The sequence below is a fragment of the Thunnus albacares genome, chromosome 21 (assembly GCF_914725855.1).
Source record: "Thunnus albacares chromosome 21, fThuAlb1.1, whole genome shotgun sequence".
Classification (NCBI taxonomy): Eukaryota; Metazoa; Chordata; class Actinopteri; order Scombriformes; family Scombridae; genus Thunnus; species Thunnus albacares.
In genome coordinates, this window is record NC_058126.1 from 7,241,393 (window position 1) to 7,259,632 (window position 18,240).

The 18,240-nt window shown below is 39.4% G+C and overlaps 1 protein-coding gene across 2 annotated transcripts; it reads left to right on the forward strand.

The window, feature by feature from the left end:
• The first annotated feature begins 2,929 nt into the window (after positions 1–2,929).
• On the forward strand, positions 2,930–17,611 carry smpx (small muscle protein X-linked). 2 transcript variants are annotated; one of them, XM_044339082.1, is made up of 5 exons: positions 2,930–2,978; positions 8,725–8,784; positions 12,623–12,709; positions 13,062–13,214; positions 16,820–17,611. In XM_044339082.1, the coding sequence occupies exons 2-4, from the start codon at positions 8,749–8,751 to the stop codon at positions 13,209–13,211; spliced, it is 273 nt and encodes a 90-aa protein (XP_044195017.1). In that variant the 5' UTR covers positions 2,930–2,978; positions 8,725–8,748; the 3' UTR covers positions 13,212–13,214; positions 16,820–17,611. The 2 variants fall into 2 exon arrangements, with proteins under 2 accessions (XP_044195017.1, XP_044195016.1); XM_044339081.1 differs by lacking the exon at positions 2,930–2,978 and adding an exon at positions 3,679–3,815.
• Positions 17,612–18,240: the final 629 nt, after the last annotated feature.

Sequence of the window (18,240 nt, forward strand, 5' to 3'; positions counted from 1 at the left end):
ATCTATCTATCTATCTATCTATCTATCTACCTATCTATCTATCTATCTATCTATCTATCTATCTATCTATCTATCTATCTATCTATCTATCTCTCTATCTCTCTATCTATCTATCTATCTATCTATCTATCACAGTTTGCACTTGGACTTTGCACTTCTCATTTGATAGCTCATTTGAATGCTCATAAATGACTTATCAAGGTGGTAAATCAAGCAAATTCAAAGTTATTGCATTATTATGTTTTCAGTGATGCGTTTAATGTGATTTATAACTGTCAACGTGTAATTCCAATATTAAACCCAGGGAGGCGAGACAACCGGTGTGTCCTTGTGCAGAGAGAAATCATCCTGGTTGTGACTGCGATCAGTTTACATTAATTTGAAAGGCACTTTTGTCTGTCAACATTAAAATAAGTCATTGTGTGAAGTTGTGAATATGTGCATCAGATTGTTTTTCAGTATGCTTCAACCTGCAAGCTGTGTACACTTTAACTGGTAGTGGTAGATTATGTGTTCTATTATCATGTCATTGTTTCCTATACATTAAATCAATTGTATTGTACAATACATTTATATCGTGGATAAGTGATGCACATTTGCTACTTTTCACTTTTCATTTTTAATGACTTCAAAGGGGGAAAAATATATTTAAAAAGAAATAAAACTCCATATGTTTGAAGCATGAGTTTACCAAAAGCACCTTAAGGCAGCACCAGCCCTTAAAATGGAGCACAGAATAATCGATCAGGATCACAGGGTTTGGAGAGATACTTTGGCCGAGCTGCAGCAATATAAATGAAAGTGAGTGTCTGGATATTGGATTTCATCCTGCCAAAAGGCCAGGAGGTCAAAAGGACTCCAATAAATGTTGATGGCCCTGATTCAGAGACAACAGGGAGACAAGCACCTAGTCTGACTCATTTGGCCATAAATGTGGCCAAGGGAACATAAAACTGCTTGTGAATAAAGCCTTGTGTGTTTATGCAAATGAATATCGACACAATTCACCGTCCACAGAGCCTCAAGCCTGCCAGCATATAAATGTTTTATAGAAGAAATGTGATGACTCATGTTACAAATATCTGGAACTCACTTCTTTCTTTCTTTTCTCTTGATCCGCCTCTTTATTTATTGACAATATTGCTGTGGACAGTCAGCGCTGGTGACAGAAATTTGAATTTAATCAGTCATTCTGTGCGACAAACATGTTCGTCAAGAGCCTCGTATGCTGTAAATACGGCGAGGAGACACCAAAAACCTGATCTGTTTGCTCACAGTCAGTTAGGCAAATGTCCACAATAAAAGTGAAAAATGTCAGCTATCCGCCGAGGTGGTGTAACAACACGAGCAGCCTGCACAGACAAACAGAGGACAGATGCCCTCGCGTACGTGTGGCCTCCAACCTCTCATTTCCTGCCAACTCAACAGCTGCCTGCGGACAAGAGAGACAAACTGTCAGACAGTGAAAACTATTATCTGACCTCTGATGAAAACATCAGAGGGTGGACTCATCACTCATTTGACTAGCCTCATCATGCATTAGTCATTATTACCTCATTTAAATTATTATCTCAGTCCTTGCCCCAAACCTACGGCTAACGCACACCTACCTTAGCTGTCCCAAACTTAAACTTCTAGTCCTAAAAAGCTCTTTGAAGAAGTGCAATCAGGCTAAAATGGTCTCAGTGTCCTCACTGAGGTCATAAGTCTTTCTTTCCTATGGCAGGGCCGGGTTAACCCATTTGGGGGTGCCCGCAGCAGTGGGCCCCTTCCCAGTCTCAGCATATAGTGTGTGAGTATCCAACAATCTTTAAATGCTCATCATGTACAGTACAGTGCACACAGCAGATTACACAAACTGCAGGTTTGCTGTGGATCAGGTGGTTTGTGGTGATTTAATTAAACATAAATTTGCACCACTTAAGCACAACGTTAACTGAAATAATATAGTTTTTTTAAGTTTTCAACACAGGGCCCCAAAATTTGGTAAAAATGCACAAGCCACCTTAAGCCCTTTGACATTTTAGTACATATTTTGGCTTTAGTGGTGTGTATTACCAAAGAAATTTGCATTTACTCAAATATCCACACACTAAATGTTACACAGCCATCCCGGGACCTTTAGGGCTGCTGGGGATTTGGGTCCAGGAGGCAGTCGCTCCTTTCCCAGATTGGTAATCCAGCCATGCCCATAGAGCCAAGAGATGTCAAAACTTCATCCACATCTGCATATCCTGAGGAAGTGTGCAAAACAATCAGGCATATTATCTCATGCTAGAACACCCACAGACCTGCAGAGCAGCTACACAGTAGTGCAGTTTCAACCTTCACATGTTGTTATTTCCGGCCCGGGCTTATTACAAAACTTCAACTACCCATTGAAGAAACTGTTCCATGACATACAGGTACATGATGTAAAAGAAATACAATAAACACATTCAGAGATGAAGGTGTTTATCTGTAATAGGCCAGGGTTGTCCTCGCCAACAGGTAAGACCAGTGTATGCGTGGGTTGTATTTGCATAGTCTGAAATATATAACAAGCCTACAGTCTGAGTTGCTTTATTTTACTACCTGGGCACACAGTCAACTAGTAGAGACAGAAAAGGGTTCACTGTGTTTGGATGCAATGAAGGTGGAAAGCTTAATTTGAGGAAAAGTTCAGTAAAATCCTGAGAGAAAGGTAGGTGGAATCTACACACACACACACACACACACTCCTGAAGGACTTCAAACATATAAAAACAGATGAGATGATGAACAGATGAACACATGCGTAGAAAGGTACACACACACACACGCACACACACACACACATAGGCTTAAAACTCATTCTACTTTTTTAACGCTGGGTCGGGTTCCACTCAGGGAGTTTCGTGTCTCTCCGAGCCAATCAGGACGAGCGGAAACAGGTCAGGTAGCTGAAGAGGACCTCAGAGAGAGCGCAGGCAGGGCAGAGCAGACACACACGCCAGGAGGTAAGAGAGCAGACACACACACACACACACATATTCACACACACACACACACCTTTAACTCTGTGAGATCACAGTTCCCGTCTGGGCTTGTGCTTGTGCATCTGCGTATAAATGTAGATATACCAGCAGAACTACTGCGTATGAGCGTGTGAGCATGTTTGAATGAGTGTCAGATCAGAAATAGGGCAGTGCCATTTTAGTCACTTAAATTAGGAAGGGTTTTTTTCAGGACTGCAAGCAAAAAAATTACAATATATGTCAGATATGCGCATGTGAATATCACTGACATTTGTAAGTATCTTTAGCTAAGAGTTTACTTACATAACTTTTCCATTTTTTTGAATGAAGTTTGGTTTTACTGTTAAATTATTTCAGTCATCAGAACATTTTTACGTTAATTATAGCTCAAAAACCTTAAAAAAGATGTTGAAGTTAGGGAGATTCAAGTGCCCTGTGCTCCTGTTTGGCTATGTTTTGGTCCGTCTCTGTGTGTGTCCATGTGTGCCTGAAAGTGTGTGTATGTGTGTGTGTGTGTGTGTGTGTGTGTGTGCGTGTGTGTGGATAGAAAGCAGGTCCCTTCTGTGTATCACTCTTCTATTTATAGTGAGAACAAATCCCAGATATGAGAGGAATCCTTCTACCACTTAGAGGCAGGGAGAAAGAGAGAGAGAGAGAGAGGGTGGGGAGAAGAAGAAAAGAGAAAGAAAAAAGAAAGAGATGGAGAGTCGAGAGGAAACGAATGTATGAGAGATAGATAGAAAGTTTATGTGAAGAAACGAGAGAGGTCCAAGAGTATAGAATCAACCATTAGACGATACAGTACTGTGCCATCAACAGGTAAGTTACATTTGCTTTGCTTATGTGTTTTCAAGGTGCTGTGTGTTTGATTGGCAGGTAGATTTAGACCTTTACTGTAATATCCATTCAGCATTTTGTAGTTTTTTAATGGAGCAGTGTGGAAGTTAAATAGAAGATAAATTGCAGGACCATGCAATGTTTAGCTGAAAACTATTTGTGTCCATATTTTTTTACAAATTTACACCATAAAACACTAATTTAGTCCTTTTTCAACAAATAATAACTTGTAAAGCTGGCATTATTCTGTAATTTTTACTGTTTGTCAACAAATCAAAAATGTGTCAGCCCATCTCAGCAGTATTTTATAGCTTCCCTGTGTGCTTATTCCCTTTCTTAGATGAGAAGATTGACATGTACACTAAACATGAAGCCAAATCCAGGAAACAGTTAGCTTAGCTTAGCATAAAAACTGGCTATATTTCTGCACACGATCCCCTTTAAAACCATAACGTCTTATTTTTAAATTTAAGTTTTTGCACAAATTAAACAACCAAAATATAACATGGTGAACTTTAGCAGTGCTGTTTTTTTTATTATTATTTTTTTTACTTTTGTTTAGAGCTAGGCTAGCTGTTTATCCTTGTTTCCAGTCTTTATGCTAAGCTAAGCTAATCGGCTGCTGGCTCTAGTTTCTCTTGGCAACAAAGTGGATAAAAATACTCCCCAGAACATCAGAATATTGCTTTAAAAAGAGGTCGTGTTGTGCTGTGTTGTGTCATGTTAATGGTTAGAACTGAACAGTGGAACAGTTGACAACAATGGACGACAATGGAGGTCGATGGCACAGAGAAATAAGCTAGGCTATATGAGACTTTAGCATAATAGAAAGTACGTGTTAGTGTGATTGAGATTTGCTGATTTGCTAAAAAGAATATAAAATATCCCCAATCTTATTATCCTTTAAGCTAATTGATCAACAAAGGAGCAAATCTCTTTTTTTTTTACTCATGCGTTTTTTTCCATACTGTACATGCAGCTTCAGCTCTCTAAACATGTCCTCTTGTTGATGTTCCTGAAGTACAGTAATAACTTCACGCACTGATGCCTGCACACACTCGTTCACACACCCACAGACACAATGCACGTCAAAGAGCATTTTTGTAAGGTCGTCTGCACAGAGGTTTAAAAGGTTTCAACATTTGGAAATTTGAATAATTGAAAGTATAGTGGAATAAGTGGAATAGTTGTGTTTGTACGGAAGCCGAAAACGGCCATGCTTGCAATTGTTGTTTTGAATGTCGTTATCTTGAGATCACAAGTTAGTTTATCTCATTATCTCGAGTTGTTTCCCTCACATGGATAGCTCTACTATTTAGAACAAGCACGTGAACGTTACAGGTGGCTTTTAATGATCTGACATTTTCTGTTTAAATCAGTTGCTACTGTTGTCAAGACGCCATCTTTGCATGCTGGCATAGCACTCCTGATCTCTGATAAACATTATAAGTAATAAGAGGAAATGACCTTTTGTTTTCTGGTGATAATGGGTTGATGATCTCGTTATCTTGAGAAAACAAAAGGCGGATTTCTCGAGATAATTCATCACAAGATTTATCACGGGTGGAGCTCGTTCCCATTTGTCTTCGCCTCTCCATGTCTCCCTCACATGGAGAGCTCAACTATTTAGATGAAGCTCAAGAAACCTACAGATGGCTCTTAATGACATGGGTCCAAATAATGTTTGTTCTTATTCCCTATCGCCAACCCACTTTCCTTTCTCTCATTAAGTCTAATAGAATGAAAATGCTTGAAAGGTTTTGTTTGCTACTTCTCCTGCTTATATTATATTATAATCAACCTGCCATTTAGCCATGACACAGATGATAAAAGTGGTGTCAATAACAATGGGTACACAATGATCTGACATTTTCAGCTTAAATTGGTTGCTACTGTTGTCAAGATGCCATCTACACACGCTGGCATGGCGCTCCTGATCTCTGATAAACATTATAAGTAATAAGAGGAAACGACCTTTTGTTTTCTCATGATAAGGTGTTGATTATCTCGCTATCTCGCGATAACAAAGCTCGTTTTCTCGAGATAACGAAATAATTAACTTTTGATCTCGTGACAGATATTGATATTAAAAAAAAAAAAAATGCAAGCACGGCCGTTCTTGGCTTCCGTAGCGTCTGTGTGTGTATGTGTGTGTGTGTGTGTGTGTGTGTGTGAAAGTGAAAGGGCTTGTCAGGCTTTGCAGTGTGGCGTCAGGGGGGGGGGGCAGCTGCTACTCATGGCCAACATAAATATCATCACGTTGTGCGTATGCATGAGCCTGTGTGTGCATGTCTGTGGTTGTGCAGTGTGGTGTCCAGGCTTTTGCTTTCATGTCAAGGACAGCAAAGCCCTTACTGTATGTTGTTGCACAAACAGCACCTTGGAAACAGTATCTAAGCGCTGCCACTGAATGCAGCAGCCGCAGAGCCTGAGGGAGGCACACTCTGTTTCTCTGGTCCTCCACTCACTCGCTCTGAGCGACTGGTAGATAAGCTAAATAGGCCATGGAAACTTCTACGATTAGAAGCCACTTGGGTCAGTGTTGATCTGTGAAGTGGCAGAAGATAGACTAGAAAATAACTGAAAAGAGACAGAGAGGAAATGAGGAAGGGTGGGCACACAGGGAGGGATTTACAGGAAATTAGGAAATCTTTTATTTTATTTTATCAGAAACCTTCTCAATTGATTGTTCCCTTAACCTCGGCTGTTTAGATTTCCATTTTTGTGCAACAGTATGTAGATTACAATGATAATGGTGGCAGATTTAACAGTTACCACTGAACATTTTTAGAATTTTTTTTAATTAAGAATGGGTTCTTGATCTCAAAAACAAAAACAGGCTTCACATTTCTAGCCAGCTGAAATGACAACTGTTGCTTTAAGATTTTATCAACTGTGGCTAACTAGCCAATATTAAGCTAACGGTAGCACCGAATACCGTTAGCTTAATATCTGATGTAGCTGATGGCTACATATTGTGCTAAAAAGTTAGTGTCCTCACCTGTTAAATTACAGCTGCTCATTATACAGTAAACCATTGATTGTAAATGATATAACGAGCATTAGTGAACAAGGAAGTGATTTCAGACATGAGTATATCCTTCTTATTGTAAACAAATTCCATGACTTGACCAAAACCAAATTTTATCACTAGCACATGGTATAATGCCACAGAAAAAGGCATTATTACTCCTGTTTGGTTAAAGGTATACTATGCAAGATTTTCCTAAAAAAAACAAGGTATAGATTCACAACAAAATGACAAAAGTGATCCCTCTCAATCATCATTTATGACTCCCTAGAAGTGTTTGCTGGTGTATTTATCTGCAGACTCTGCCCTCTGCCTGTATTTTCTTATTATTTTGCTGTGTTCAGGAAGCTTCTGGGCGTGTAGCCAGCAGCCAATAACAACGTGCAGGGTGTGAGGTCAGGACTGGTAGTGTAGCGACCAGATTACATCGCTGTCTCCGTCTTTGCTCTCTGTGTCATGGATATATAAGGAGCTGCAGGTCTGTGTGTCTGTTGACCGAGGGCGGGGCTGAGCTACACACATGCAGAGCAGAGAGGCCACAGCGGACAGGATGAAGCTTCATTCACACAAAATCCAGCAATGCGACACCGTCCTGCAGGGTTGTGCAGAGGTGTGGGCGTGTTTATTTGTGCAACAATCAGAAAATAACGTTTTATTTATCTGATTCACGGCTTTGTTCTTGTTACTGCCACTCCCTCTCTTCAGTCACTCTCTAGCTCACTCGACCACTGCTGCTCTCTCTCTCTCTCTATTTCGCTAGTTGAGCCATGGAGGAGGGGCCAACTTTGAATGCTGCGTGTTTACAAACACCGACTGACAAATCCTGCATAGTATACCTTTAACATTTGCTAAAAGCTAGCTGGTTAAGCAAATTAGTGAGCCTTTTATAGAGATGAAACTATATATTTGTGACCCATTTTTAAAGATTAACATATTCAGTAGGAGTGAATTGCTGCAGACAGGTTAGGGGAGAGATGGACTAACACGTTGTAGGTTTTGGTCTTCATTGGATTTGTTGACTATCATAAAAATATAGCACTAAATACAGTATTTATAATGATAAATAACTGTAAATTTTTGCTCTGTCTAACAATGTTTAACTTGAAATGATCCTATAATAGCAGATTTTTGGAGGATTTGTTCCAACAAGTCCTCCAAATTAAACCAGCACATAGATCGTTTGTACCTGCACTCCAGAATGATCCATTTGAGCGTAATACGCCGCTTCCCAAAATCATTACAAGTCACTGTTAAAAAATAACTGACACTCGCACGAGACTCGCGGTTTCCTGCAGCTTTTGCTACTTTTTTCCATCTAACCAACTATCTAGCCATAACTATAGGTCGTTTTTGGCAGCTGAATTTATGACCTGCAGTGATGTTTTTTTTGGAAGGACAAGCTCATTTGTCGAGATTTGAACTGAGGCCAGTCGGTGTGATCGATAAGCCAATTTAGATCCTGTTGCTGCTGTTCCTGCTCAGAGGGAACCAATGTCAATAAAGGAAGGTAGAAAGCATTTAGAGTCACATTTCCCACTTATCCTGCCGTACACCTATACATCACCATACTCAATTCAAGTGTTTTCTCTCTCACACACACACACAATTGCTGTTACACTTTTATTTTGTCATTTCCCCGCTGTCCCTCTGTGTCCCTCTCATGAATGATTCAGAGAACAGTTCCTCTACCTGCCTCTCTCTGTAAGAGTCGCTAAGCAACTGAAATGCTATCCCGGGCCTTGAAAACCCACAGAAACAGAGTGGCAGTGTCCCCCGACGTGCACACATACACACACACACACACACACACACTCTCTCTCACACACACAGCTGAATGTCTGTGATCTGTGCTTCCTCCAGGTCAGTGGACTTACCGGGGCGATTATGTCCAAACCATCGTCCAACGTTAAGGCCCTTCAGGTAAAAGAATTTCCTCTGTGTGTGCACAATTAAGTGTTTCCATTGGTGGGTGTAGTTGTGCAGAGTGTGAATGTGTGTGTGTGTGTGTAACTTTGTTGAAGGCAGAATTCTGTAAAACCCTTTACTACTTTCAAAACATCTTGTCCATGATCTTGCTGTGGGCACAACTAGGCAATAACACTGCATGGGTTTGATTTCCTCTCTGCATGGATAAAATCGGATAAAAGCATCTTATAAACGGCATAACAACCTTCCCTCCTCTTTAAAATAAAGACTCCACATGGCACATTTAAGTATTTATTGGCAAAGGCAAATACAGTTCTTTACTTTACAGTTCAGACTGTGCATATACAGTATCAAGGCTTTATTAGTGCAGAGTTTTTAGCGAGGCAAAGGATGCAGGAGCCGTCTGTATTTGTAAATGTGTGTGTGTCGTGTGTGTGTGTGTGTGTGTGTTAATGGCTTTGCGTGTGCATGTCAGAGAGGGTTTTGTCCGTCGTCTCTCTTCACCTTGTGCTCATTTTCTTGTCTAACCATGAGTTAGGCATCAGGACAGCGGATTTTGAAATTACCGGTACAAAACAAACATGAGGTTTTTTAGTTCCGACACTTGCGGCAGATAGTCAAAGAATCAGTCTCGGCACTCTGTCGTACATTTAAGTTAATCGCAAAGAACAGCAGAACAGCTTCACAGTAAAAACATTTTCAACAAAAAGAAAAAAAAGCTTTCTTTTAATCACCATGGCAGTGGCTTTGCACATCGAATGTCATTACAAATTATTATTACAATAATTCAAAAATGACTTCTATCCTTTAACATTTTTAAAAATGTACCATATCTTTGTAAGAAGGGATTGTTTTTCCAGACAGGTGTTGGTTTTCATTTAATCACTACACCATGAAAATTAGTATATTATTGAAGTGTGGTAATGCAGTTTCAAACGGGATCTTTTTTTGTCCGGAAAATCCCAAAACTAGAGAGTCGGCTGCTGAATTTCAGCCAAAAATTGACCGAATTTACATGATATCAATCACAATGTCTGTGTTTCCTTATTGTTTGTATCATGGGTTTGATTTTCTTACAACATACAGTAGCACAAACATAAGGATTCATTTAAAGTTTTGGCAGCCAATTCTCAATTATTGGGTGTCGGAGCCTTCTTGAACACACCATGAGTGAGGATTTTCATTATGATCACACTGACATGCAGCGATAGTACAACTTAGACCCTTAAAGAAGCAACAAAAGTGCATTAGTGCATTACCTTTTCTGATTTAGAATTACGTCTTTGCAGTTTGCTTCTCATAGTTTACTTAAATAAATGGAAACTAGTGCAATTGTTGGCTGGAAAGCAGGAAATTAGCAAAAATTTGGACTAAAACTTGCACAAACACCAATATGGTCCTCTATCGTTTGGCCTGTGCAGAACAAAAAAAATTGATTCCACTGTTGGCCACAGAGGCTTATGGCTCCTATAGATCCCCTTTTAAATTAGACATCGCTATAAAATAGAAAACAGGTGCCAGACTGACATTGTTGAGTCGCAGCCAGAGTGGCTGTTAGAATTGGCAAATGTACTGCACAAGTACATTAAAGCTGTTTGGCCATGAGTTGGTAATATCACATCTAGGCCAAAGAATAAGCAGGATAAATCATCTGCATGCTTAACTAAATACACGTAGGGATTAAGTGTCTTGCTCAAGGACACTGCGGCAGAGGAAACGCTTTTCAACACTTGAATCTTGGATAAAAGCCTGATTGAAAGGTTTGGTTGTTTTTTTTTCACGCCCTGTTGCCCCTAAATGTCTGGAGCCTCCCCCTCCTTATCTAGCCTTTCCCCTCATGTTCACACAACACTTAAAGCAAGTTTACTCAAGAGGTGAGCTTAAAGGATTAGTTCACCTTCCAAATAAACTTTTTTTTCCTCAACCCTCATGTCACTCAAAACCTCTGGTAGGACTGGCTGACCAGTTAGACTCTTCTGTTCCATCTCAGCCTCCACCAGATTAATGGTCATCTTTTTATAGCCCCCAAAAAGCAAGCATAAAGAGCCCATTCAATTCGTCCAAACAGTTTGAGAAGCACCACTGAGACATTTTGTAACCAGTGTTTCCAGTACGGGTGCCAAAGTCCAATATTTACCACTCTAACACCTACTTTTCACTGACATTGCTCTGGCAGTAAAATATACACACAACAAGAGAGTCTAACCGGGCGTGTGCATTACTGGTCAGAGGAGTGAAGATGAATATGATAAATAATACCAGATATTTAGGCCCTCGATGCAGTTTGTTTGGCTATAAAACACTGTGTGCTGTTTGGAAACATTTTTCAGAAGAATGCAAATCACATATACTTTACATAGCAGCTAAACCATGGTGATGTGAGGAATTTGAATGTATATCTTTTATTGTTTCAGCCAGGCATCTGTTGCTTTTCATTCATATCAGAATATTGAAAATCCACTTGCATTATGGGAAATGTAGGGTTAGGGAAGCTTTAACCCCCCTCTCTCTTGTGAGTCTCCTAACTTTATGGTGTGTAAGTGCACTACTAAATTGCTGGAATGCCCCTTTAAAGAACTAAAACTCGCAAATACACTGGCATGGTCCTTCAAGGGAATGCTTATTACAACTTGAGGCTCATTTTTGTAGCTCTGGCAATCAGTTTCACTGTTTATAAAATCACCAAAGTAACTGCTGAGATTGTGGCAACACTGCTAAAAATTTGTCCAACGGGGCAACAAACACAAGCGGTCAGAAGATGACACAGGTTGTAAACCAGTGACCAGTTTATTCAGATCATCTAAACCACTTTATTTGTAGATAAAACTACAAGTGAGTGCAGCCACAATGCTCCTAATAATCCCAGGAATCGAGAGGTTGGGCTGTCAGTTGACCTGAATGTTTACGATAGTTTTAATTACATCTTTTTAATTTTCTTATGGAAATACATTTGATTAACCTTTGTGGCTTTCTGACTGCTTGTGATAACCAGTAAAACCAATGGCAACACAAGTTGTAATAACCCTTTAATAATGTGGGGGGGAGACTGAGATGGACTTAAGAGTTCAGGGGCTTTTTTTTGGTGTGTTAATTGGATTTGAACAGACATACGGGTGAGTATAATGATTGAATTTTCAATTTAGGATGAAATATTCCTTTACAGTAATCTTTGGTTGCGCCTGTTGAGATGTCAGAAGATGACTGTGAGCACGCTAAGCGTAAGACAGTAAACAATCCCAGCCAAAGCAACGTTACAGTGATACAAATCTTAGCAAACATGCTGTGAATGAGGTGATTTTTTTTTTTTTTCCAGAACTTTCCTTCTAACCTTCTAACTTTAATCTTCTGGGGAAAAAAATAATAAAACTCTCTCATGAAACAACAGCCAGAATCCTCAGTAACACACACACCACACTCCCTCTCTGTACAGCTGTACAATATGAGCATATATACAATACATTACAGTACAGTACAATACAAAACACAAATCAAATCCAAGTGACAGGGCTTTAGGGCAGGCAGCATTAGAACATCAAGTTAGCAGGCAGATCTCTGAGCTCTGTGAGTGTATTTATTTGCGTGTGTGTGTGTGTGTGTGTGTGTGTGTGTGTGGGTGTGTGGGTGTGTGTCCCTATTTTCATAAAGACACAAGTCCCTTTTAGGGATACGATGATACCGGGAAGTAATGGTGATAATCAAAACAAGAGGTTTTTAAGAAATAGCATGAGTATACACACGCACAGACACACGCACATGCACAGACGCAGAGACAGGAAACTTTATTTGTGTAAGTGTTGAAAGTATCTCATTGGCTAGTCTTGCTGTCCGTCAGGCTAATTTGAACATCCCGATGGGAGCTCTGCGTCCAGGGGCGGGACATCCTGTCAAGAGGAGAGAGGAGACAGTAGACACAGAGGAGGTGAGACAACACAGGAGACAAACACACTTATACAGTTTCTATAGATTTATAAAATATAGATTATATGTATGCAAACTCATTTACTTTGCACTATTTTACTTTGTTCATATTCATAAGTTTTAATGGAGTAACTTGTAATTGCAAGTAATGTTTTCAAGCAGCTAAAAAGCACACACACACACACTAAATACCCTCCTCGATGTATAATATTTAATGTAGAGAGATGATTTAAATAACCATGATGCACATTGTACACATTGTATTTTGAAGACATATTTGGTGACACATGCAGCTCCATGACAGTATCTACCTCTGTTTGTATTCTGATTTTATTTTATTTTTTTTTCCTCAGGCTCATTCGCCAGAGCAGCAGAGGGATGCGCCCCAGACGCCGGAGGAAAAGAAGGCGTTGCCGGGTGCGGTGAAACTGCCTGGGCCTGCCGTTAACCTATCAGAGCTGCAGAACGTCAAGAGCGAACTACGATGGGTCACCAAGGATTAACAGGTCGGTGGTCATGAATCTCGTTTTCCACATCATTTGGGTTTTTTTTTTCTTTGGGGGTCAATGAGTTATCGAAAGCTGTTATAAAGCTCTAACAGAATTTCAAATAGACTTATTTGGGAATTGGGATTCCTGCATAGAAAGTTCTGTCAACACCAATCACATACTTTACATAATGTGAAAATCCATTGTATTTAACCACAATGGAGTCCCTAAACAGAAGAAATGCATTGTTTTGATCATGTTTATAAGCAATTCTCATAAAAATTAGGCAAAGTCAAGAAGAATCAAGGTGATAAAACAATTAAAAAAGTATTTTTTGTGGTTTTAATGAGGATCCATTCGGGAAAAACAAACTGCAAAGAGTTTGATGATCTTTTGTTTGTCCTTTTTTTTAAAAAAATTGACACATTTAACTTGTTAGAAAACTGAACATCATAACCTTTACAAAGGTAGGATTTTTTCCACCACTGTTTGGATTGCATTAGATTGTACAGGTGCAAACTAATCCTAAGGTAATTTGTGTATTTATCATCGTCGGTATCTGGACACACCGCTGATCCATCGATGATAACAGCTTAATTGGAATTTTGAGCCACGACTCTGTTGAGTGTTGTCCAGTGCTGACACCTCGGGCTTAAAGAGTCCAAAGAGAAAAATGCAAATCAGAACCAAACTACAGAGGCACAGAGCTCAGTTTACAATTTGAGTCACTGGTTCTTTGTGAATGATGCAAATCCATGTATATTAAAACAGTACTCTACAAACATGGGTCTGCATGTACACAGCACACAGAGAGTAGCTTTTGTTCAGAGTTACTGATAAAAGTTAAGAATAGAAAGGTTGCAAACACACATCTGGGCGGTATTATGTGTTTTCTTTTAAAATATGCTAATTTGTTGCAAATTAGTAGCATATAAATGTAACTTCTAGGAGATGAAGTTGTCTACAAGCATTTCAGAGTTTCAAATCCACCCAACCTGCATGTCATTAGATTGTGGGAGGAAACCACTCAGACATTGGGACGACATGCAAACTAGAAAAACCCCAGCTGTCCAGGTCATGTTTAAAGCCGGGACCTACTGTACTCACAGTACGGGGCCAAAATAAGCCATAAGTCATTTTCCTATTTAACATTCATATGCATTATACAAATATTTCATAAATGATTTACAAGACACTATAAACAGTTGTGAAAGTGTTTAGTAATGTACAGTATTTGTCTGCACTTACAACTTCCCCGATGAAGATATGTTTTATATCATTACAACTGTGTTTTACTATATTGTCATTAGTCATCTGTTTAAACACCAGCCTCCACTTATGGGTGCCCACAGGAGGAGTTGTTGTAAAATACATTATTAAATACTTACATCTGTTCACAACTACATTATAGTGTGTTATAAACCATTTAAATAGGAGCTGTTACTAATTAAGCCGTGTTAACACGTTTCATAGGGTCTAAGTTCACAGTGAGTGAGTGAAAAGAGACATATATTTGTTCACTTTCACCAATCCTATTGTCTTGACTAAAATCTGTAGTTATATGTCTTTGGGATGGGATACTTATGAAAAAGAGAAATGTTTTTAACTCTGCATATTAGGTGAATTACAGCTGTTTGAAATTTTATGAGATAAAAGACACCAAACCATGAGACGCCAATGTCGGTGTCATTATATCTGTGTTACAGTATGATGCTTTCAGATACTGGATGGTATCAGTGTCTCATCTCTACAATAATAACATGCAGTGGTCGGAGTTCGCCACAGGGAGTCAGTGTGGGCTGCGCTTCTTTGTTTAGGTCAAGCAGAGTGTGTTGATGCCGCTGTGTGTGGGCAGGAGGGGGTTGAGTCAGGCTCTATTTATACTTTATAGGAGTGTGTGTGTTTTAGTAAAAACGTGTGTGTGTGTGTGTGTGTGCATTGAAGGGCAGGTCTGTGCTGTGACTTTCTCAGCGGGACACGAAAACCACAATATCCAAACACTGTGGTTGTTCTGCCCTGCTCAAACCACGTGGGAGTGCTGTGTAGGAGATAAATGAGAGAGAGACAGAGATGGAAAAAGAAAAGAAGACGCTGATGATTGAAGTTTTAGTTATGGACACATTTCTCTCAGGCTGAGCTGCTCTGGAAAGAGAAATAACACGACTGTTCATACTCATTTTAAGCAGGTTAAGAGTGTGTTCACACCAGACAAGTGACAAAATTAGATATATTCCAAAAAATGAGTATGAAGACTACAGCGCTGGATTTTTGAGTGTGCTTTTAATGGATACTGCTTTTCCCACAATCCAGTGCACAAAGGAAAAGGAGCAGCTGTAAAAAAAAAAAAAAAAAAAAAATACAATAAAAAAAGCTTAAGGAAGATCTTAGAAAACATTAAAAATTGGAAAAACATTTTGTTTTCTTTTAGGGGAGTTTAACTGGCATGGCTATTCCGTCCATCAGCTCTTATTTTCTTCACTACATAGCCAAAACTATGCAGACACTACATTAATACACCCATATGTTGTTGTTGAACATATTCCAAAACCGTAAGCATTAATCAAGAGCCTCAATCACTCCTCTGTGGAGGCTTTCCATAAGACTATGGAACCTGGTTGCAGGGATCTGCACTCTGGGAACTGTTGTTGAAGGCCTGGCTCGCAGTCGGTGTTGTTCTGTACAGGCCAGTAAAGTTCTTCCTCACCAAATTGGGAAAAATTTTTTCTTTATGGACCTGGCTTTGTCACGTTGAAACAGGAAAGAGCCTTCTTCAAACTGTTGCCACAAAGTTGGAGGCACATCACTGTCTAAAATTTTGTTTTTATACCGTAGTATTAAAATTCTCCTTTAACTGAAAACCCAACCCCAAACCAAAAGTACACAAAAGTATGTGAGCAAGGGTGTCCACATGCTTTTGATCATAGAGTATCACTTCCTGTTAGTACAAAACAAAAAAGTCCACTAACTGCAACAAGAGTTACCCATGAAAATTCGTATTATACTGGTAGTATACAGTAGTACAAAGCTAATGTTTGAGCTAAAAAGCAGATTTTTGAACCATCATTAGCTAAAAAACTTAAATATTTAAGACAAAGGGCAATGTAATCCATATATATTTATTATACAGAGGACCTACTTAGCTGCAGGCTAGCTTAACTGCTTCAAATTAGGAGGGTCAGCTAAGTTAACTAACACATCATTTAGCATGGGAATATGATTGATTTCTCAGCAACCAATGAGCACCCTACGCCTCATTTTATTAGCTTCTCTGTTAACCTCTTGTCTTTTCCACTGGGCTTCAGTGTAATATCAATAGCTGGCCTCATGCACTGATGTTTAACTTGAAGCCTGGAGGCATGCCTCGCACAAGTGTTTGTATGACTAAAACTTGAGTCTTTGAGATAGAAATAAACAGAAAATGTGGCAGACAGAGGGGGAGGAAAAGGGTCAAGAGAGAGATAAGAACAGAGAGAACCAGATCTTATATTTCTTAACAGAAGGTCTGCATCAGTGACCCGGCCCTCTCCTTGTCCCAGTCCTGCTGTGTCTCTCGGGTCCAAAAAAGCTGAACACAGATGGTGAAAAGCCCTCACAGTGTCTTTGTCTGTCTTTTTTTCTTCTAGGAGCCCCAGCCAGGCGGAGAGAGGAAGGCAGATAATCTTCATAGACACAGACTTGCCCACTGCCACCGAAGAATAGCAAACTACAGTCCAATCCCAACATGTTCGGCAACAGCTCTCTGTGAAGCCAACGTCTGCAGGAAGTGTTCAAGATTCAGCCTATAAAACTACCGGGAAGCAGACATCCACAAACTCTCTTTCAATCAGTACTCTAACAGGTTGAAACACTAAATACAGTTTATCTTACCGTGTCAGTTGATGTTGTTTTGTCTCTAAATCCAAATTTAAATCATAATTTAAATAAAAAGTACTGTAGAGATAAAGCAAGATAATCTGACTTCTTCCTACTGCAGGTGAGCCTCCACTTTACTTGGACTTTTAGAAGTAAGCAAGTTGGATTGCAATAAAGGGATATTCTTTGCTACTTTTGCTTTAGAGGTTGTTTTAACAAAAGCAATATCTTAAATCCGATGGACATTTGTTGACAATCGACATGAATTCAAGGAATCCACCTTGACAAAAGCAAAAACTGTGATTCCCCTTCTAACTCTGTGATGAACAACATGAAGACACTTCTTTTCCGTATTTTCAAACTATTCAGCACTGATTTATACTGATGCTTTCTATTAAATTATTCATTTCTAAATGTTGTTCACAACAGGTGACAGGATATAAGTTCAACTGTACTTCTTTTTTGGTTTTGAAATTATAATATTTTTGTTGTTTCATTGTTATGATTCCCAGAAACTGCTATCTTCAGGAAAATACTGCAATAAATCAAGATGGTTCAAATAATCACCAAACTCTTCAATTTATTACTGGTTGCATCTGCTATTAAAGTAAAGGAGAACAGCGATGTCTTTGAGAGTTAAAGGATAAGTCTGATGATATTCTATATTTTTCTGTTATCAACAAATCCCATAAAAAGACCAAAACCAACACTGATCCTGATATATTTTATTGTCCGTTATTGTCTGTCCAATAGAGCTCCCATTGTTGTCCAACAGTGACTGTATAAAAAGATGGACATAGTTGGTGTGACGTCACCCTTTGGTTTGCATTGTTGCTTGTTTGAAGCTCAGAGATTTTTTTCCATTTGGAGCCAGATAAGGAGTGCAGAAGTGAACGCTAGCTTACTGGGAGCACCGTAAAATACGGAATTGTCCCGTATTTCGAATCTAAAAGACGTGTTCCATATTGAACTGATGCGGGACGTGCTTTGTTCCATATTTCTGAGAATTAGTTTAGTGCAGGTCGATGGGAACATGTGCGCTCTCTCTCGTTTACACGAATGAAACCATTTTTACTTTCTACTTTCGGCTACTTCCCATAATTCTCAGAAGGCAACGTCACTACATCATTGGTAGGAGTCTGGTTAAGGAACATGCTCAGCCAATTGGTGTCTTTTGCGTCAAACCAATATG

What these genes read in the sequence shown, in the direction of transcription:
- smpx (XM_044339082.1), top strand. Translation starts at nt 8,749, where the DNA reads ATGTCCAAACCATCGTCCAACGTTAAGGCCCTTCAG. An exon ending in CCAACGTTAAGGCCCTTCAG is followed by an intron (nt 8,785 to 12,622) that starts GTAAAAGAATTT and finishes GCTGTCCGTCAG; the next exon opens with GCTAATTTGAACATCCCGAT. An exon ending in AGACAGTAGACACAGAGGAG is followed by an intron (nt 12,710 to 13,061) that starts GTGAGACAACAC and finishes TTTTTTCCTCAG; the next exon opens with GCTCATTCGCCAGAGCAGCA.